The 22,085-nt window shown below is 50.2% G+C and overlaps 1 protein-coding gene across 1 annotated transcript in view; it reads right to left on the bottom strand.

Annotated features, from left to right (window-relative positions):
• The window catches only part of LOC120232338 (collagen alpha-1(XXII) chain), a 334,176-nt gene that overhangs the window by 124,509 nt on the left and 187,582 nt on the right, over positions 1–22,085 (bottom strand). Inside the window, exons 18-22 of the mRNA XM_039232993.1 lie at positions 19,808–19,852; positions 15,294–15,338; positions 14,989–15,018; positions 14,666–14,719; positions 10,697–10,750 (exon numbers count right to left, since the gene is read on the bottom strand). Of these exons, the coding sequence (XP_039088924.1) occupies positions 10,697–10,750; positions 14,666–14,719; positions 14,989–15,018; positions 15,294–15,338; positions 19,808–19,852 (228 nt within the window). The remainder of the gene's footprint in view (positions 1–10,696; positions 10,751–14,665; positions 14,720–14,988; positions 15,019–15,293; positions 15,339–19,807; positions 19,853–22,085) is intronic.

Genomic DNA, 22,085 nt, shown 5'->3' with positions numbered 1-22,085 from the left:
ACCTCCACTTAGCCCTCTGGTGTCAAGGCCCAAGACACAGGTCTGCAGCCTTGTCCTGCCTCCTCATCAGCACGCTCATGCCCACTGCTCCGTGCCAGCTCTGCGGGCCCTCCCGGGGCTCGGCCATGGCCTTGAGAGCTCACAGTTTTGCATGGAGGCAGACCTGAGCCTCGGGAATTACAACACTCCTGATAAGCTCATCTTTGTAGACTCAGGTCTGCCGCAAGGTCTTGGGAGGGCTTCCTGGAGGAGGTGCTGAGGTTAGCATTGAAGAAGGAGGGTAGAGCATCCCAGTGGGACACACATTCAGTGCAGGGGATGGAGCAGGCAAGTGGGAGCAGGGTCTCGGCCGAGGCTTGATGTGTTCATGACCAAAGGCGACAGGGCTGGGGCATGGCAAGCGAGGCCAGCAGGGTTCAGGAAGGGCGTCAGTGCCCTGTGTCACATGGGGCCACCCAAGGGGCCAGAGATGCTGAGTAACCACACCACAGGGTCCGTTTGCGCTGGCTCTGGAAGCAGCAGGAAGGACAGAGGGAGGGGCCAGTCTGTTCCCAGAGCTCAGTGTGGCCGCACCCCCACCAGGCTGGCCTCCACCATCACCTCTGCACCAGAGCTCTGCCTGGTCACACTGCCGCCGGGCTGGCCTCCACTATCACCTCTGCACCAGAGCTCTGTGTGGCCACACCACCGCCAGGATGGCCTCCACCATCACCTCTGCACCAGAGCTCTGCCTGGTCACACTGCTGCCGGGCTGGCCTCCACCATCACCTCTGCACCAGAGCTCTGCCTGGTCACACTGCTGCCGGGCTGGCCTCCACCATCACCTCTGCACCAGAGCTCTGAGTGGTCACACCACCACCGGGCTGGCCTCCACCATCACCTCTGCACCAGCGTGGGGGCCTTGCAAACCACAGCCCTCCTTCACGCCTGGCCCTACGCTTCCCCTTTCCCGCCATCTCCCCAAAGTCTCCAGAACCACATTCTCAGAACAGAAATCAGGCCTGCGCAAACCACTGCAACACCTCCCAGAGCAAAGCGCGAGGCCCTGCCCTTCTTTCCAGCACTGCGTTCCTGCCACCGGCACGGCCCTCTTCCTCACGCGCTCACGCTCTCCCTCACTCCGGCCAAGCCGGTGCCCTCCTCCAGGACGAATGCGCCGAACGCTCCTGCCTCGAGGTCTTGCCGCCTGCGTGCGCTCCTGCCCGGCACGCGGCTGCCCAGGTGCCCACGCCGTCTCTGCCCAAAGGCCCTCTTGCTCACACGTCTTCTCCGCCGGAATCTGCTCTCCCGCTGGCTCCTGCTTTCTTTGTGCTGCTACCGGATACACCGCTGATGTGTGTATTTGGTCCTTGCCTGCCTGCCCGGACTGGGCTGCAAGCCTCCCAGAAACAGGGCCTGGCTCCATCCTTGTTCAGTGCTCTCCTCGTGGGCCAGAACAGTGCCCGCCGCATGGTGGTGACTCAGCAAACATCTGTGGGCTGCACAGACAAACTGCCCTTCAGGACTGATGTGGTCTTGAGCCCAGACAACGGCAGGGGAAACAGCCCTGGTGGGGGGAGGGGGACGCACAGGGTAGGAAGACACAACCTAGAAGTCTACAGACTTGCAGGTGACCTGACTCAGGAGCCCCAGGTCCACACCCCCTGAGCCAGGAACGCAGCGGCTCGGAGGCACGGTGAGGCCTAGGCCAGAATGCGCTTCTTGAGTCGTCAGGTAGAATTCACAATGTGGTCCTGGGCCTTCAGAAATGAGCCGGGCCTGGAGGCATCTGTCTGGGCCTCCACCCGATCCTGCTCTGATGAGCGCCAGCATGGGGGGAGGGGGGGGAGGCTGATCACCAGAGAGCGAAGGGCTGCCAGCTCCCCTCCCTCAGGGGGACGCAAAGCAGCTCCCCTCCCTCAGGGACGCAAAGCAGCTCCCCTCCCTCAGGGGACGCAAAGCAGACATCCTCAATTTTGCACGGAGACACACTCCCCTCCACTCGCTGGCAGGTTATTCCATGGAGAGTCACCGGTTATTTACAAGATGAATAAACCATTTTCCCCCAGGGTCGGTGGAACGGCCTGGTGAGCAGTCGTCAGAATTCAGAACCCAGGCCAGCAAGGCAACTCTGTGCAGAGGAAAGGCTGAAATGGAGAACCGGATCATTTAACGGTTGGTAGAAAGGGGCTGGAGCGCAGGAGGAGGGATGCAAAGCCCGGGTGGTGGTGGAGCAGATCAACCAACTAAACCGCTGATGAGATCGGGGTGCCTGTCCGGGTCCCTCTCCCAGGGACCCACTGCCTCTGGAGGGAGGTGCCAGTCTCAGCAGCTTCCTTCCGGCTTCACTGTTTGGGGACTTTGTGTAATGACGGTACCAATGCTCAGGGGGATGAGCACCTAAGACGGTAACGCAATCTGCGGAAGGTATGGGGTCAGGAGTGCCTCCCGTGCCAGGGCACTGAACAACTGGACCCGGGAAAGGAGAATTACGGGCAGACAGGAGAGTGTGGTGCGCGAGAAAGACATGCAAGCATGAGCACCTGGCGAAGCAAACAACCCAGGAGGAGGGTCTCAGCGAGAAGGAAAAAAGCAAGAAGGTGGCAAAAGGCCAAAGGAAAAAAAAAAGCCACTTGTGATGATCCTAGCTGTGGTCACTAGGTGGCTTCATCTTGCATGGGTCACCCAGGAAAGGACATCACCCACGGCGACATTAGGGGAGTCTCTGGCCAACGCCAGCACCCATGTTCACATCTCCCCCCACAGCATCCAGAGCTGTCCCAGTGCCTTTCAGAGCTTTCCTTCCTTTTCCCTCCCTCCCTCCTTCCTTCCTCTTCCTTCCTCCCTCCCTTCCTTTTCCTTCCTTCCTTCCTCTCTTCCTCTCTCTCTCCCTCCCTCCCTCCCTTCCGTCTCCTGCCTTCCTGCCACCACAGAGCTGACCCTTCTCACGTGCCCAGCCCCTTCCCTCCAGACTTTTCTGGGCCATCCTGTTCCTTCTACAAATTTCATTACTTGTCTATACATACACCCTGTGCTGACAGGCAATTTTTCTAAAGGGAGGAAGTTCTGCCTGAGTTACTTCCCACCTCTAAAACGTTCAGGGTCTCCTTCTGATTTAAAACACATTAGCATTTGAGGTGTTTTACTTGGAAATGGATGGTCCTGTGACCCTAACATGCCTTTGCGATCTAGTGTCCACGCTCCCGTCCCTAAGCTCAGGTAAGCTGCTTAGCCTGGCCCCAAATGCCTCCCTCCAGGGCCTCTGGCCTCCGAGAGTTTGCTCACACTACCACCTCTGTCTGTAACACCCACACTCCATCTCAACTTGTCAGGATCCTACCCCAGGCCAGTGTTACCTCTCCCAGGAAGCCCCAGAAATAATGAGAAATGTGACAAAAGCATATTGAATATGCAGAGTCCCTGGCACTGCCTGGGTGGCTAATGAGCTGTGATGGGGCATAAAGTTCTAGGTAAGTAGTTATAAGGACTTGGCCACACGGTGTAAGCAAAGGGGCTCTCCATGTTCCTTCCCGACCCCCTTTCTCTACCATATTATAAGAAAATGAAGTTAGAATCTAAGGTAGATGGGGAAGGGCAAGCCACTTCACTTGCTGCATCTCAGTTTCATCATGTGGAAAATTATAATCATTGTAATTATCTGAAAAGATAGCAGTGGAAGAAATAATTCAATATTTGAGGAAGTGCTTTACAAGGCCTAATAAAGCATTATGCAAACATATCAGATAGCCACGGGGATGAGGAGGGGTATGATGGTGGCTATGGCGACGAGAAAATGGTAATAGCAGGATTCTGGCTCCTCTGAGCCCCTGAAGTGGGTAAAAGACCACGTGTCAAACACATCTGGTTTCAAAACTGCCACCTCCCGATAGTGTCACAGAGATTAAGTGAGATAATGCCCAGAGAGTGCTCTGCATGGGATCTACCGTCAGGACATGGGTAGTAGTGATGGTGATTATGGCTGGGAGTGATGGGAGCGGTGATGGCGGTGGAGGTGGTGATGGTGGCGGTGATGGTGGCAGTGGTCATGGTGGTGATGGTGGTGGAGATGATGGTCATAGTGCTGATGGTGATGATGATGGAGGTGGAGGTAATGACGGTGGTAGTGGTGCTGGTGGTGCTGCTGCTGATGGTGATGACAGTGATGGTGGTGGAGATGACGGTAATAGTGCTGATGGTTGTGGTGGTGATGGTGGTGATGATGATGGTGGTGATGATGATGGTAGTGATGATGGTGGTGGTGGTGATGACGGTGATAGTGGTGGTGATGGTGGCAGGGTGGGAGTTATGGTGGTGATGGTGGTGGGGGGAGGGACGGGCAGGGGTGAAGGTGGTAGCTCTAGCAGGGGTGGATGCGGCAGCAGCAGCTATGTAACGTCTGTGGTTTGGACCTTTAATTGGCGGTGGGGATTTGAGAAGTGCTGGCCAGAGCAAATTTTGCAGCAATAAAGAACTATTTTACTAACAATAAGCCTATTTCTCTATTTCACTTTTCTTCTCTTTTAAATTGCTACCCTACACAATATCTGGGCAAGTGTTTGTAATTTATCACGAGGGCAGATTTTTCAAGCCACTCTGAATGCCAGGATGCTGAGTGGCACTGATATTTCCAAGGCTGCCTATCCGCCCATGGAGAAGAGGAAGCCCATAAATGCAGAACAGCAGTTCCTTCCCAGCCAGGGTGCGTGAGCACAGCCGTGTGCGGGCCCTTTCACAGCTGAAGGGATTGCGGGTGAGAGTGATTCTAATATGTGCCGTATGGTCTTTTGCTCAGTTCCTGTTCTCCATGCATCCAAATGTCACCGATGATTATTTTCTACTGGTTGGAGCTGAAACCAGGTGCTCAGGGAAAACCTAGGGCGTCCTGATATAAACCTTGGCTCCCTGCCACAAAATGAATCAAACGGTAGCCTGTGATCCAAACGACGCTGTTACCATCTGGTAGAGGAGGGAACGGCAAGAAAAAAGGCTTTAAAAACAGAAAAGTAAAACAAATTCAACCCAAGTTGCCACTTGACAAATGACCACCTGTGTTTCCCGCCTCAAATCTACCAATAACGGGAGCGGACGGATCTGATCGCTTTCAGGAGGAGACCCTCAGCTCCGAGGGCAATGGCTGGAGATTAAAGCCGTGTGTATCCAATGCATCCTCGGAACAGGCACTGGCAGTGATTAAGGGGTCCTGGACTTCTCCAAGGCACCCACCACTGAGATTGCTGGTGTCCAGACAAGGATTCTGGTGTGTCAATGGACACACACAGCCACACGCTGCCTCTTAACGCAAAAACAGTGAAGGTTTGGAGCAAGGCAGAGCTCAACTCTAATCCCTGCCACATCATCTATACTCCACGTGACATGGGGTAATTTGACATATACATCTAAGTCTTGGTTTCTTCATTTGCAGAATGGGAATAAAACTGCCCTACCTCACAGGACCCTTGCAGACATTAGTGAGGAACATGGGTCCGGTGCCGAGCTAAGTGCCTGCTCAGCGTTCTCCATGCACCCACTGCTTTTTCCTTCCTACCCTGTATTAGTTCTACACCTGCTACAGATCGTGTCTTAATATTTTCTCAGGGCTCCTTGGGGGGCTCAGTCGGTTAGGCGTCAGACTTCGGCTCAGGTTGTGATCTAGTGGTTGGTGAGTTCAAGCCCCATGTTGGGCTCTGTGATGACAGCTCAGAGCCTGGAGCCTCCTCTGGATTCTGTGTCTCCCTCTTTCTCTCTGCCCTTCCCCTGCTCACACTTGTTTCTCTCTGTCTCTTAAAAAAAAATAAACATTAAAAATTAAAAAATACATGTTCTCAAAGCAACAGACTCAACCAGGCACATCATGAGACATTTGGGACCACTCCATCGTTAGAAAGAAGGGAGGCATCATATTTGGTAGGTCACTTCTTCAGTTCTCACCTATTGATGAGAAGAGAGATTCCAGAAGATGTTGGAAAAAGGATCAAGGGAACCAAAGAGACTGTCGCCAGTTTGTGGGAAAGGCAGTGACAAAGGCATGAGTGGCCTTGAGCTACTCATTTGATCTTTCTGGACATGAAATTTCTCACTATCCATTTCAGAGATCGCTTAAGTCATGACGATTTTATAGACGTTCCAAATTCTGCATTAAATATAAATGCCTGACAGCACAGAATTCTCTTACACAAGTAAATGTTCCCTTGGTCATCCAGGGAAGAGGAAAGAAAACATTGGAGCTATTTTAGGAGGGACACATCAGCACAGAGCAAGGGAGAGGTGAAGCAAAAGTAGAGGTACAGATAGGACCAAGTTCTCTTCTTTAAAATGGCACATCGGCATGGAGGGGGGCACTCGTGGGGATGAGCACTGGGTGTTACATGGAAACCAACTTGACAATAAACTATTTTAAAAAATAAAAATAATAACATCCAAAAAAATGGCACATGCATAAGGGCATCCGGGTGGCTCCGTCAGTTAAGCATCCGACTTCAGCTCAGGTCATGATCTCATGGTTTGTGAGTTCAAGCCCCACATCAGGCTCTGTGCTGATGGTGCTGATGGCTCAGAACCTGGAGCCTGCTTTGGATTCTGTCTCCCTCTCTCTCTGCCCCTCCCCCACTTGTGTTCTGTCTCTGTCTGTCTGTCTCTCTCTCTCAGAAGTAAACATTAAAATAAAAAGCAGCATGCACTGTTGAGGGTCAGGACCTGGGTGACCAGATGCCCAGTTCTGGATCCTGCCATCCTCATGGTGTGCATGGACTCAGTGCCCAGAGAACAGCGTGCAAGTGTGAGCCACTCACCCGTGCACTCTGGTCAGCTGCTCACTGCAACATTACGCACTTATGCCGATCTTATATGCTGAGACGTGTTGTTTATGTACTTTTTATGTGTGTATAAAAATATACATGTTTTATGAGTGTGAGGCACTCTTCTAAGTGCTGCAGATACAAAAATAATGTTCTCACAGACTTACATTCATGAAAACAAAAATAAACAAATACTCAAAAAAGAAAAAAATAGAAGTCCTCTACAAAAATTAAAATAGGCTAGTGTGAGAGTGACAAAGGGGTCTATTTTGGGGTGAATGATTAGGGTGTGAAGAGTTTGGGTTTTTTTAAATCAACCTTGTGGATGTTTCTGAGTGCCCAAATGCTTCAGTGCCCTTGACCAGAACATTCTGGAATATTTAGCTAAGTAGCAGTGCTCCCCATCAGTGCCTAGCTCAGACAAGTGGGATGAAAGGAAAACCTCAGAGACACACCCTTTACCCTCCATCTAGGGCAGGGAGCCCAGCCAGGCGATGATGGACTGACATTATGCAGAGGGGTGCCTGCTGTGCCGTAACGCTGCGGTATGGCATGGGGGTGGTGGGCCTGGGGGGTGCCCAGCTCCCAATCTTCCTATTTCACTATGTCATTGTGGAAAAATACCAGCCTTGTCCAAAATTAACGTGTTTACCTTGCCGGAGATTACACTGTCTGCCTGTCACTAATCTCTAAAATAAAGGAGCCGGATCCTTTCCCCTAGCCTGTATATTAGTCTCAACATCTCAATTCCTGGGTCCTGTGGCTTGTCATTGTCTTGTCTCTTCCCCTTTATAGGCCGAGTGTGTGCAGCGACACCAGGGAGTGATGTTTCAGTTGGAGCAGATGACGAGGAAATGACAGGTCACCGCGAGGGAAGGAGAGACAGATAATTTTCTGAGTCAGTCATTCCGTCTCGGGTTTTCCTGACTCAGCCAGAGGCTGACTGAACAGGAAGCTGTGGCCCAGCCCACACCAACATCACGATTAGTCTCTGCAGCGCGTGCCCGCAGATGCAGCCACTGGACTAGCATCAGCCATGGGGAGCATCACAGCCGAGTCAGGAACTCACAGAGGACCACGGGAGAGCCAGGGGGCCCCAGAGACGCACAGTGGCCGGCCTCCATTCACGAGAGGGAGCAGGACGAGGGAGGAGCCCTCCCTCCGTTAATACCTCGCCCTGCCCGTGACCCTTGGCTCACTCTCCTGTGCCAGACCCAGCACATCCCCAGCGTGTCCCCACCGCCCGGCACACCGCTGTCCCGGGCTGGGAGCTCCTAGGGGCCCTGCCTCTTCAGCTCTCTGTCCAGAGACAGGACATCCTCTCCAGGGAGCACTTCCTGGGTCCGCCTCACCCTCTCCAGTGCAGCCATCGATTCCTGCTCAAATGTACTGGCCCTTGCGAGGCCACCTCAGACACCCCCCTGCCTTGTCCCCAGCGCCCACTCCCTCTCAGTGCCCTCCCCTCCCGCCCAGATCCCTCTCCGCTGAACACGCAGTGTTCCCACCGAGGCATCTGGGTTATCTGTCCGTATTTCTCAGGTCCCTCGGGCTCTGGGAGCTCCTGGTGGTTGAGACCATAATCTCTTCGGAGATTCTCAAAGCATTTACCTGAGTGCCTGTGCATCATGAGAGCATGACACGGGCTTTGTGGGCAGACAGACACATGGGAGGAGAGAAGAAGAAATCAGGCTTCAGAGACTCACGGTCCCCGGTGTGCATCCCCGAGGGGCAGCTGGTGGTGTTAGATCAGAGGCGGCCCTTCCTCTGTGCAAAGACGATACACACCTCCCTAGGAGCACTGAGGTCTAGCATGTGGAGCACAACACCTCAATTCACAGCACTCCCCTCACTCTGGTTCTGTCTCGGGGTCTCTTTGTTTCATCCCTCAAATCTCCATTCCCGGTGCACGTATGCAAGTCCCAGGCCCCCGCCTAAGGGGTCCCAGGGGTAAGGCTGGGGCAGGCCAGGCCCCCAGCGCATGGCTGGCTGGTTTTAATCTTAGGGTCAAAAGGTGTTTCTGGGGACAACAACAGCCATCTTGGGGAACACAAGGACACCCCCTGGGGTGCCAAGAAGTCACGCCCAAGGAAGCGTGGGTGTCAACAAGCAAACTCCAAGCAAGGGGTGTCCTCCTCTCCCCTCTCCCCTTCCCTAGGAGAGTCAATTAGATAGAGATGTAGATTTAAAAAAACACACCTTGTAGTCATGTTGTATCAAGATCTCCATTCAACATCTAATTCTATGTTAGGAAAAGTAATGTTTGCATCAGGTTGACACCAGACGAAACAGGCTCACCTAAACATCAATTACATAATGTACAAAGATTGCTGCTTTCACTTAAAAGGCTGTGCACGAACGTGCTGGGGGATGGGAGTCCCGACAGTGGCCGTGTCTTCCTGCCCTCAGGGACACAGCCCCATCCCAGGCACGCTTTCTCCCCCAAACCAGACCGGCGGTGATGCCTTCCACTGTAACAGAGGGGACACACCTAGAGAGGCCGGGTGACTTGAAGGGTCACACAGCTGCCCAGAAGCAGGGCCAACTTTAAACCCAGATGCATCCTGCTGCAAAGTCCAGGACCCTTGCGTTATGCAGAAGAGAAGCAACCTGGATGTGACAGGGAAACTGACGCCAGGGCTGGTGATGCTGAATTTGAGGTTGGAACATCCAAGCTCCTCTAGTGGGATGAAGGTTTCCCGCTCTCCCACCCAACCCAACCCTCCTTCAGGATACTTTTCCATGTCTCAGCTGGCCTTCCAAACGAGTTCCTCTTAGAATGGTTAGGGTTCAAGACGTCTATAGCATGCGGAGGTGTTTGAAAACCAAGGAAGGAAGTTCACTGGTGGGTAAGGACAGGCTGGAGTCCGTGGATTCACAAAGGCAGGTCACCCAGTTCCAGAACTGAGGATATAAAGCATGATTGGAGGGGGGTCCGCCCCCCTTACAGAGTGAATCCGCAACATGCCTGGAACACTGTCCGCCTCGCCGAGCTCCAGAATCTCTGGGCCACAGAGGCCATAGATGGGGCTGGATGGCCTCTGCCAGATGCGAGGCCCCCATTCCCACCTGCCTGTCAGTGGTCACCAGACCTCTGACCGAGCACCTGCAGGGCCAGCGAACACACTACCTCCAGGGGCTGCCCACCCCATCTTCGGCAGCTGCGTGCCTTGGAAAGTCTCAATGTGAACCAGTAAACAATGCTACAGGCTTAAGCACTAGGGGTCAGCGAACATTGAGTCCCTATTCTGTGCCAGGCACACTGCTAGGAATTGAGAACACATGATTGCGGGGGGCAATCTCAGTCACTGCAGGGACACCAAAGCGGACACCTAATCCCAATGTGCTTCTCCATCCCTCTGCCTTCAACCACAGGACACTGTGTCAGAGTGGTGCTTACCGGTGAATCAAATCCATAAAGTATGTATAATCTGGGTTAGAAGACAGGTGCTTAATTAACTCAATTTAAATGAAATGAAATACACCGAGATATTATAGTACTCAGTAACAATATGGACATTTAGACTAAAGTAGGTAATAGCCTATTGGCAGCTCTCTATTTTTCATCCCTATTTTTAATTCTTTCCTGGAGACTTAGCTCAAGTATCACTTCTTTCAGGAAGCCCTGGGTGCCCTGCCTCTCCCTGAATTCTCTCAGCACTGAGCTTCCTTATGCCGAGGCTCTGATCACACAAGGCTGAGGGTTTCTATATACATGACTCACGGAAGACAACAGACTCGTCTCCATGTCCCCAGGACCCAACTCCAGGCTGAACTCATATGTGAACTAAATCTCACCCTTCAATCTGCTCCCAACAGCCATTTCAAGCTCATGAGGCTGGGACCATGTCCTCTGTGTGAATAGCTGAAATGGGGTCCCCAGCGTGGGTGAGCCAGGGATCAGAAAAGAAATACATGTTACTCACCCGGAGACCTTGCAAACCAGGAGGTCCATCCTTCCCTCCAGGACCCATCAGACCCTTTAGGAGGAGGAGAAAGGAATACAAAAGAAAATAAACAATGATCAACACACAGTTCAACATCACAGATTATACTTGGCCTTTTCACTCTCATTGGGTAGGAATATACCATCCTGTCTCAATGGGAGAAACTGGGAGGTCAGGAGAGGAAAAAAATCCTGTCCCTTCAAATCTATAACACTTTAAATGTTTGTTTGTTTGTTTGTTTGTTTGTTTGTTTAGAGAGCATGTGAGCAGGGGAGGGGCAGAGAGAGAGGGAGGGAGAGAGAATCCCAAGCAGGCTCTGCACTGTAAGCACAGAGCTGGATGCTGGGCTTGATCTCACAAACTGTGAAATCACGACCTGAGCTGAAATCAGGAGTCAGACACCAACCGAGCCACCCAGGTGCCCCAAATCTAACATGTTAAAATATGTGCACCTATCTGACCTAATTAAGTATGTTCAGCAACCAATCAATAAGCAACACCATCCACACTTTAAAGTGAACGCATTAGGGGTCAAATGCCTTGCATTTGAGCTTTGCATAATGCATACACAAAAGAAGTGTCTGGAACCCAGGTGTCTTTAGCTGTAAGCTCAGTGTGATCCCCCCTGCATGTTGCTGGCTCAGCAAGAATTAGCTTGGGTTATGTGACTTGGGTCCACAGTGATATGCAAACTATGGCAGTCTGGACAAATAAAGGAAATGGTCTAAGAAAGATCAGCTTCAACTGAGTAAAGAACACTGGTGCCAGAAGGGGTCATGCTGACCTGATAATTCAAATCCTTCCCCCAAGACCCTCTCGCCTGCCATATATCTGCTGCATGACCTCAGACAAGTCACTTGGCATCCTTGAACCTCAGTTGGCTCATCTCTGAAGCAAGGATGACATACCTACCTACCGAGTGAATGGGAGACCCACATGAAGAATGGAGACAGAAGCCCCAGCAGAGCTACTACTACCTTCCCAACCACCCCCTGATTTACACCCACGTGACCACGCCTTGAGTGAGGCAGGCAGTGAGAGTGGGCAAATGAGGCCATTGGCTCTGTGACTTGATCATCAATGTCCCAGGTGGATCCTGGCCAAAAGCCCCCCCTCTGTACTTCCACATCCTCATCGCCAACAAATGTTGTCACACAGAGAGCTACTATTGCCACGTTTTGCATGATTATTAAGTGACAGCACTGTATTTAGATCCAAGTTCTTTTCTCTTAATAACACCATGGAAATAAACACACGAACGGAAAGCCTGGGGAAACTACAGGTTTAAATCTTCTTTCCTCACAAGGATTATCCTGCGGCGCTCAGGGCACAGAGCGAGGGAAGACTCTGCATAAGCGAGTTTTCCTTAATCACCAACAAACATCTCGCATCTGATCCATGCACTTGCCCTTCTGTATCACGCTCCACCGGACATTGATAAAATGGCCAGAGCCTGTTTCATCTCGGGAAAAGGACGAAGGCTGTGAGCCTCTTGGACGGCTCCAGCATTTGGATGCAGAACGCTGTGCACTATTTTCCATTTAGAGAAGGGGATACATTTTCCTCTCTCTGGGACTGCTGAACACAAACTCAAAAATTTTCCACTCTCCACAGAAGTCACCGAAGCCAGCTTCTCAGTTTGATTCAATCCAATGAATATTTAGGGAGCGACTGCTCTGCAGAAAGGCCCAGGGCCAGGTGCTGCTAGGGATTCAAACCAGACAGAAATGGCAACTGATAAGGGGACTGGGCTTAATAAGGCTGCACATGAGCTCATGTAGCCCTCACAGCACCTTCACGTGGATGAGGATGATGGTGATGATGATTTTCGGGTAGGGATAAAGCAAGAGAGGATCGGGGAGGGTAAGTAACATCAGCGAAGACACAAAGCTCTTTGGTGGAAGAACTGGGACATGAGACCAAATGTGGCAGTTCAATCCCAAGTGCTTTCTTTCCGTGGCCATATCACTCCTTGTGAACTCACACAGCAGTCAGGCCCCACTTTAATGCTCCTCTTGAGCAGCTGTTATAGGGTCACTTGTCTACAGGCATGTACTAAGTCCCCACTATGAGCTAAACTGTGGATTTAGAGAGGGGAGAGACATTGGTCCTGACCTTCAGAACCTTCTAGTCCTCATGGGTCCCCCTTTCAACAAGTCTTGGGGCAGGCTGTTGTGTTTCTGACCTCCGTGCAATAGAATTCCATCACCAACAGCCCTTCCTGCACTAAGCCCCATTCTATGGAGAGCATCCAGCATGGGGGACAGCTTCAGGACCTCGAACAGCTCCACCCAGGGCTACAGGGTTGAGGCCTCTGGTGTCTGCATGTGCTGAGGGCTCAGGTCTGTGTGTCTGTGTCCCACGGGATGGACTGCAGGTACAACACAGGCAGGGAATCTCGTCAATCATCTAGAGACTGCAAGTGCTTACTCAACACTTAGGGTTTTTTTCCTATGTCCTTCATTAAACTATGAGATCAGCCCATGTGTTTTCATCCCTCTACCTCCAGCATTAATAGTTGGCCACAAATGTTTAAGATTTCTGACTTCTGTCCCCTGCTTCATTTGTCATAAGAAAATCTTCATAGAGGGGAGGATCCAGAATGAGAGATCGAGAAAGCTGTCTCATGGTTAATCAGGGCTAGGCACTGTTAGTTTCTTACTCCTTAGTGGGGGACGTGAAGGAAATGATTCTCCTCTACACATTTCAGGCAAGTATCACTGCATTGTGCACTCAGAGATAAAAAGAGCATGGGTTTGACAGACACATCTAGGTTCAAAGCTCATTTCTACTGTGACTGTGTACAATCCATTCAATATCTCTGTACCAAGGTCCTCACCGGTAAAACAAAAATAATACCTTCGCTCTTGCAGATTCAAACGTGCATATGTTTGCAGATAAACATATATACTATGGACTTTCAGCACTTACCAATTATAGATCTGAAATATATATATGCGTGTATGCATAGATATCCAAACACTGAGAGCACACCTCATCACCTGTCCTTTCCACTGTTAAATCTCCTAACGGTTATCACGATCATGGGGAGCTCTGGGGACCAAGCCTTAGAGAAGTTAAACAATATATTCAAGGTTACAGAGACAGAAGGTAGCTCTTCTGACCTGAACTTTTTGATACAAAATTGTTCTAATTATACTAGAATTAAATATCTGCTAGGTTCCTTCCAGTTTTACCCCAACAAAACCGTACACATTGACCCTAATGAGGAATGCGTCTTGATGGCTTCGTATAAATCTGATTTACGGACATTTTGAAATAATCGCAGTCTTATTTCCTTCAGCAAATCACAATAATTTGAAAGGGGCAGCAGCATGTTGCCAGGATGTGCCTCCTGATCTCAAGGTCATTAGTTCGAGCCCCACACTGGACACGCCCCACATTAGGGGCGCCTGGGTGGCTCAATTAGTTAAGCATCCGACTTCGGCTCAGGTCATGATCTTGCAGTTTGTGGGTTTGAGCCCCTCATCGGGCTCTGTGCTGACAGCTCAGAGCCTGGAGCCTGCTTCGGATTCTGTGTCTCGCTCTCTCTCTGCCCCTCCCCCACTCACACTCTGTCTCTCTCTCGAAAATAAACATTAAATAAATAAATAAATGGAAACTTAAGCACCAGACTGCACACTGGAAACCCCACTCATGGTCTCTTTGTGCCTGGGGGCGGGCATGCTGGGAAGTCAGGCTGTCTGGGTTTCAATTCCAGTCCCACCCTCGGTAACTGCCTGGTCTGTGGCCAGTAATGTCACTCGTCAGGGTTCAGCCTGCTCTTGTGCAGGACGGTAACACCACCACGTGTCAGCAGCACCACCACCTGTCACCCGAGGGGACGGGACCAGCTTCTGCAATACCGAAGAGCTAAGTGGCAGAAAACCATTGTGTTCCAGACCCAGACGTGCTCAGAGCAGACCCTGGGCTGAGAGGGTGACTCACCGGAGCTCCTGGTGGCCCAGGTTGGCCCTGGTGACCTCGTGGTCCTGGGGCTCCCTGGTAACAGAAGCCAAACACACATTAGCCACAGCTCCCCCATCCCCATGACTCAGGACCCTTTGCCGACTCGGAGACTGCATTTGGAGTTCCAAAAAGAGACCCAGAGATATAGAGTGGGAATGTGCATTCCTGGTGGAAAGTCAACTTGACCCATCTCGGGAAGGCTCCATCTGAGCTCAGCAAGCAGCTTCAACCCCATGGCAGTGGCCTTTCTATCCCTGCTCCCGCCCGGAACCCCACAGGGGGAGGACCCGGATTCCCCTTACCTGCTCGCCCTTCAGGCCCTCTCTCTGCACCTGTGGGACAAACCATGTGTCAGTAAAGATGGTGGCCTTTTCTCAATGATCGTTCCCCTCAGCCCCATTAACGGTATTCACACAGCCTGCCATAATGCAGCAATTTCCGACTTTTCTCTGATTTTGTCCCACTTTTAGTGTTCAAAGTCTTGTATGCAGCTCATGGGGTCCAAAGAGCTCTTGCTCACTCTTAGAGGCGAGGACCTTTCCACACCCCCAATTCCATGGGCACATGAGTCTGGGATTCCCACCGCTTGGAATGGCTCCCCACTTACCACAGAGCCTGGCACCCCAGGAGGTCCCGCAGGCCCCACGTCACCCTGTGCAGAAACGACACGCATGTCACCGCTGTATATTCTGCCACCTCCCCCTGCTGGCCCCCACCCCTTCGGGGCCCTTGTTATCCACACAAGCCCATGGCACCACTGCCTCCTCTGAGCTCCAGCTCCGCTGTGCCAGGCCTCCCTCCCTGCTTTTCTCAGATTTTCTGAGTCTAATTCTTATCTTTGTATCGAGATCACAGGAGCTTTATTTTCCCTTGTCTGTGCATCCAGCCCAGGGCCTAGGTCTGGCTGGTGATTTCACAGACACTCGCGGCTCTGGGTCCACTATTCAGTGAGCACCTGTGGTATCAGGCACCATTGTGGACACAGCCAGGGTGGTATTGACACCTGATGGCACATCCTTCGCCCCAAGTCCCTGGTTCAGCACGTGGTCAGCATTCCATGTTTGTCATAGAAGTAGCACAGATGCTGTGATCACTCCCATCTGTTTTTGCTAGGTCATCATGTACAAAAGACTTGTTCTGTGTCCCCCCTCCCAGCGCCTCGGGGTCACCTGGCCTGTGATGACTGTGGCTGCGTCAGGTTTCCAGGGTGTGAGCTACAGCTTGGTTCTCCGGGGGGCATACTTGTTGACTCTGGCAATAGAAACATCTTCGCTGCTATTACTCTAGTGCCCCATAGCTAAACAAGGGCATGCCTCATAGCCAACGTCCCTGCACACGGTTTGGGGACACAAGTTCTCATGTTCCCCTGAGGCTAGCTCAGGGAGCACGGGGAAGCATGAACAAACTGCTACTGTGCAGGCTGGCAAAGAATGAATGAGTTGCCGGATAAATATGGAAAAATCTCTTAAATCCCAATGCTGAGGAGTCGGAACGAGGGACTCCAGGCTCATGTGTGGTCCTGCACTGCTCCCCCCACATGGACAGGGCGGGTTTTCTCTGACACTGACCCCGACACAGCCACAACTCCACTGTCCCCACTGGCTGCCCAAGATTTGGAAACATATCTCTGTTTACACAGCAAGAGGCATTTTTCTAAGCTCCCTACTAAATGTTCTTTTCATAGATTTTTTTTTTTTTTTGGAGGGTTTTGGCTGCACAGCAAAACTGAGAGTTAATGAGCATCAGCTTTTCTTGCTGTACCTTGTGTTTGGCTTGCACTCACAGTAACAGGGTCCTGTCTCAGAAACACCTCTCGATGCTGGTTTTTCCTCTCTGTGGCACCACCAGGCACCCAGGCACCCACCCCCACACATGTGCACACACACTCATAGGCTGCATTTTAAGCATTCTAGATCCTCTCCAGATGTTTCTATGACATGTGCACACGACAACTTCCATGCCCTCAGAATCCAGCTCCCACATCTCCATTTCTCCATGAATAAATGTCCTTCGACCCCCTTTCCCAGCAGGATTTGTTTTTCCCCAGGCTCCCACAAAGCTTATTAATATTTTGGTAATATGATTGTTGGAAGACATTCTGAGCTATACTGTAACTTTTGTGTGGCTATCTTATATATATATCATGTATATATGATATCATATATATATATATAAGGTATATATGTGTTTATATATAAACACATATATAAACGAGAGATAGTTAGATACGTGTGGCTGAATAATGAATCTTCTGGATTCATGACTTTATCCCCTTCCTTCATTTCCACTATGCCTCAGCCTCACTACCACATTTGCTTTTGTGGTATTTATTGTTGTATTCATCATCATCATCATCATCATCATCATCATCATTACACTACAAAAAGCGAATTTTCAATGACAGTTATGAAATTAATGGGTACATGCTTTCTCATTTGCTCAGGTAATTTTACAGACTAGGAGAGCCAGCATCCTGACATATTAAATCACTATTAAGGAAAACTACGATCCTGTAGTTCATCCATAATAATCATGTGTACGTAGCTAATAGACACCGGAGCCTTTCCATCTGTCTGGCCTTCTTCTAAGGACTTGGATTAAATCTCTTCCTCTCTGATACTCTTTCCCATCTTAGGGATGGGATGCTTAGGAACTTCTTCAAGGTCAAAAAGCTAGTAAGTAATAGAACCAACACCCTGGCCGCGAATCATTGCATCACATAGGTGATGCATTTTTGCATCATTTTGGGTCATTTTAGCCATTGCAGTAGTCAGCCCCCCCAGAGAGTCTCCAGCAGCTTCCGTCTCCTGGTACTCGCCCTCTTGTGCAGTGACCTTCCACACGGTGCCAGTGCTAGGCTACATGACCCACAGCTCACAGCAGAAGGGACGCTGCGTGGCCTCCAGGATAAAGTTATGACAACGATGGGAGCTTCCTTGTGGGTCCCCCTCACCCTGACCTCAGGTCACTACCACCCACTCCACAAAAGCAGCTTTCCCTGTTGTGAGCAGCCCTCCAGAGAGGCCATGTCATAAGGAAGCACAGCCTCTGGCCAACAGCCATTAAGGCACCAAGGCCTTGACCATGTGTGTGAGCTCAGAAGCAGATTCTTCGCTAACCACACCCTGGCTGGCGGCCTGGCCGCAACCTCGCGCAAGACCCTGGAGCAGGACAGCCCATCCATGCTGCCCCTGGATCATGGCCCTTGGAGACTATGTGAGACAACCTGATTGTTGCTTTACACTTCCAAGGTGCAGAGGATTGTTACATAGCAACAGACAACTAACACAAGCATGGAGTCAGTCCAGTAGGACTCTTAACATGGCATAAAGAGTGCGTCCCGGCCACTGAGATCTGCGGTGCATCACTGTGTGTGCAGGGAGTCCGATGGGCCTTGGTCCAAGGCCACTGTGGGGTCTGAAACAAGACACCCTAATTATCTGGGCCGCTGTTCTCTCATCTGTAGAGTGAACAGGTATCAAAGACCAGCTCTGTGGTTCCAATGGCTTTCTCAAATAATACAACATCTAAGATCTGTCCTGATGATGTTCTCTTAGAATGAGTTGTGAGGCATCTTACCACCTGAGCGTCCCTCATTTCCTAGTTATTCCAGCGAATGACCCAAATACTACCATGACCAGGACTTTGTCTTAGACCTTCTGCTGTATTCATCATAATAAGCGATAACTCATCTGTTCCCAAACTGCAGGGGCCAAAAATAAAAAACATCTATAAATGAGGTGGAAGGTTGGTGTTTCTCTCTCTCTCTTTTTCTCTCTCCCTCGCGCGTGTGCGTGCACGCACACCCTCACTCTCTCTCTCTCACACACACACCACACACACACACACACACACACACACACACACACACACACAACCAGGCAGTAGCAGGAGTCCCCTAGATCCTAAGCTCAAGGATCATTCCCTCTTAGTGACTTGAAATAAATGACTTATTTTAGAATTTAGCATCCCCTGTCAAGGAACTGCAAGAATATATTAAAATCCTGATGCCAGGGTAATATAACAATATAAATCTCAACTCTAAAAATACTTAGGAGAGAGAATAATTTAGCTCCGTTAGAACTGAAGCCCAAGTGAGCAGGCTTGGAAGACACTGACATTCTTCAGCCACCATTCCTAAGGTGAGGCTTCTTCAGCCTGTAGGTCTATTTATTTATTTATAACACACATCCTGACTGCTTCTCTACAGAGTCAGAGCAATCTTCCTCTGCATTTGCTCAGCATTTGCTGGGACTCGTGTGCATCAGACAGTGACCTTCACCTGAGCTCCGCAGTGTGACCCTGAGTGGATGTGGTCTCCTTGGGCTGAATCCGTCTTAGTTCACCCGTACTCCTCACCCCTCCCCGCCCCACCTCCCCAGCTATTCTCAAACCTGATGCTGGATGTCATTCCTCAGGGCCTGTGGAAGTATCTGGAACGCATGCTCTTTTCCTCTTCTTATAACCCAGAATACACCACCCCTTCTCACTTTTCCCTGCCACCCTGCATTCTTAGGAAGGCTATTGTCTTCACGTACATTTTCACAGCATTTCACAATCTGCCAAGACTTTTTACAAGCACTTTTTTTCCCACTGAGATACAGAAATCCTAAGCAGCAAATTTACTGAGTGAAGCCTTGTTGAATGTTCTAAAGGAGATGACCAGTATGATGAGGTGCAATCTTTATTTTGTTTATGAAAGATCTAGTACATTTTCAGAATTATTATTCTGGTTTAAAAAAACACATTTTTTAAAATGTTGCAGAGAGGAGAGGAGGAGAAATGGAGGGAGAGGAGAAGTCTGTCAGATCTTGTTTGGTATTAATTCACAGCCTGCCTTAGCCCAAAAAGCAATTTAAGTAGCATAATATTTTAATAATGTCTGGGTATTATATAACAGGGATTTTTAAAAATGGATTTTTATTCCTCAAAGTAGAAAAACAAAATTTAAATAAAATAACCAGAAATTTCTTGTGAGCTGAGTTCCTGAGGCCCAGCTCATCGCCTTTGTCTGGGCTTGGCTCCCAGAACTCTAGCCTGGGCCCTGATTTGTTCAGGTGGCCATGACCGTGCCCACCTGCCCAGAGCCCAGAGCCCGTCTCGTCCCACGGCCAGGCTTACCTTCTCTCCCTGGGGCCCTGCCACACCAGGAGGGCCAGGTCTTCCCTGGAGGACAGAAAGGGAGGGGCGTCAGTGGCAGTAAGCCAGGAAGGAAGAGGTCAGGCCTTTGCAGCCCCAAAGCTCTCATCTGCGTGCTCCCGCCAGAAATCACAGATCAGACTTCCTGGATGGGGCTTCCTGCTGGAAAACTCCTTCTCAGTGACCTCCCCCCACAAATGTCACATCCTGTGTCGTCCCCTCTGGACTCAGCCACTACTGCAGTGTGGGGGACCCCCATTCTGAGAGGCAAGGATGGTTTCCTGAAGGATATGAAGACACATCGGAGAGATTCTGGACGAGAGGTGGAAGCAGGCATCCATGATCTGTGGGGTGTCATGGGAAGGTGCCGAGGCCCGGCTTAAGTCCCCAGGGCCGAGGGCAGAGGGAGAGGGCTGCCAGGACCCTGGACCAGGATCGGACAGTGCAGCAGGGAAAAACCAAGGGCCCGGATGGCCAGTGTAGGAGACGCTGCAGACCAGCCCTCCTCTCCAGGAGTCCCACGGGGAAACTTTCAAGGGGGTCCCAGTGGAGAGCAGGGCAGGTAAACCTCCCACCAGAGCGCAAGTGAGGAGGGGCCCTGAGCCACCCCACCCTGGGGGCCCTCCTGTGAGTCTCCTCCTAAGAGGAAGAAGAATCTGAAAGGCAGCTGGACAACCAATGTTCATCCTGTGGACAAGGGACTTTCCTAAGAGCTCATTCTCAAGGCATAAGTAGAGATGTGCTCAAAGATGTATATGCAAGCTGTCTTGTTCCCTTTTTTCCTGTAAACAGCAAAGATGAGAACAGACAGAGCATCCCCTCCTAGGAGGAGCCCCTCAGTGAGGCTCGCTGTCCTCACTGCTGCCTCCATACCATCAGTATCTTGCTACTTGCTATTCATTATTTTGTTGCCATTCCCCTGCAGGAAGGGGGTTTTCCTTCCGGGCCATCAGAAGGTGGATATTTCTAGGGGCGCCTGGGTGGCTTAGTCGGTTAAGCGTCCGACTTTCGCTTAGGTAATGATCTCGTGGTTCGTGGGTTCGAGCCCCACGTCGGGCTCTGTGCTGACTGCCAGCTCAGAGCCTGGAGCCTGTTTCGGAGTCTGTATCTCCCTCTCTCTCTGACCCTTCCCTGCTCGTGCTGTCTCTCTCTCTCTCTCTCCTAGAAATAAATAAAAATATTTAAATAAAAAAAAAGAAGGTGGATATTTCTAGTGTTACATCATCCCTGTCACAGAGGCAGCAAGCAATAAATATCTTTAAGCAGCAAAAATGAATAAAGGAAGGCACATTCACACCACAGAACAGTAAATGGTCATTTGAGCCCTGTCCCTGGTGAATATTTAAGAAAATGGTTGAACGTTTATGACATAATGTGAAGAGAAGGGCCAAGACATAAAAAGGCATTGCTCCAATTTAAGTGACGATAAACATAAAATCAAGATATTATTTGGGGGTTATGGGATAAACCATAAATTTAGTTTATATTAATAGTGTACATTGAAATTAATACATGATAAGGGATTTATATGTCAAACTTAGTCAATCTATGTAAGTGTTTTATCTCTATGCTAGTAGTATGAACATATTAATTGACTGATAATGTGTTATGTTACATTACACCAATAAGTATTTTCCCAATTGTCTTCAATTGGGAAAGCAGATGTATAATTTGGGGTTTTATTTACAGTTTTAACCACTTAAGTATTTAAATTTAGTTACTTTTTGGATAACACATTCCCGCCATGTTTCAGAATTTGTGTGCATAAAAATTCCCTTCTGCCAGTCAGTGAGGGGCCTCTTCCAGAGGCCATAAACCAAAAAAAAGCAGGTTCTCAGCTTCCTAAGCATCTTTCCAGAGAGATGCATGTCTGCATACGCCATCGATGCAATTTCCCACGCCATTCTACACTGGCCTGTATTTTCTGCTTAACCGAGTGTCTGTGGAACATCCCTATCAGTATATTAGGAGTTTCATTCATTTCCATGGCTTCATATTATTCCCCTTGACTATGTGGTTACAGTTCAACTATAACCTCCTGGTTTGTTCAACTAGTTCCTTACTGAGGAGCTTCTGTGCTGTGTGTCTGTCACAGAAGAGAGCAATGAACACATCACCTTGAACGTGTGCATGTCGTCCATGGCCTTTACCGTAATCATCACATGAGGTTAGAACGTACAGAAAGGGGTGTGTTCTCTGGGGTCCCCAAACCCTGGTATTGGAAGAGGCCCGTGTGACCATCTGAGCCAGAGACCAAGGC

Source organism: Hyaena hyaena, unplaced genomic scaffold, assembly GCF_003009895.1.
Source record: "Hyaena hyaena isolate Hyena2069 unplaced genomic scaffold, ASM300989v1 scaffold_69, whole genome shotgun sequence".
In the NCBI taxonomy this organism is placed as follows: Eukaryota; Metazoa; Chordata; class Mammalia; order Carnivora; family Hyaenidae; genus Hyaena; species Hyaena hyaena.
The sequence above is the reverse complement of the archived record's forward strand: the minus strand, read 5'-3'. Positions and strand labels throughout refer to the sequence as shown.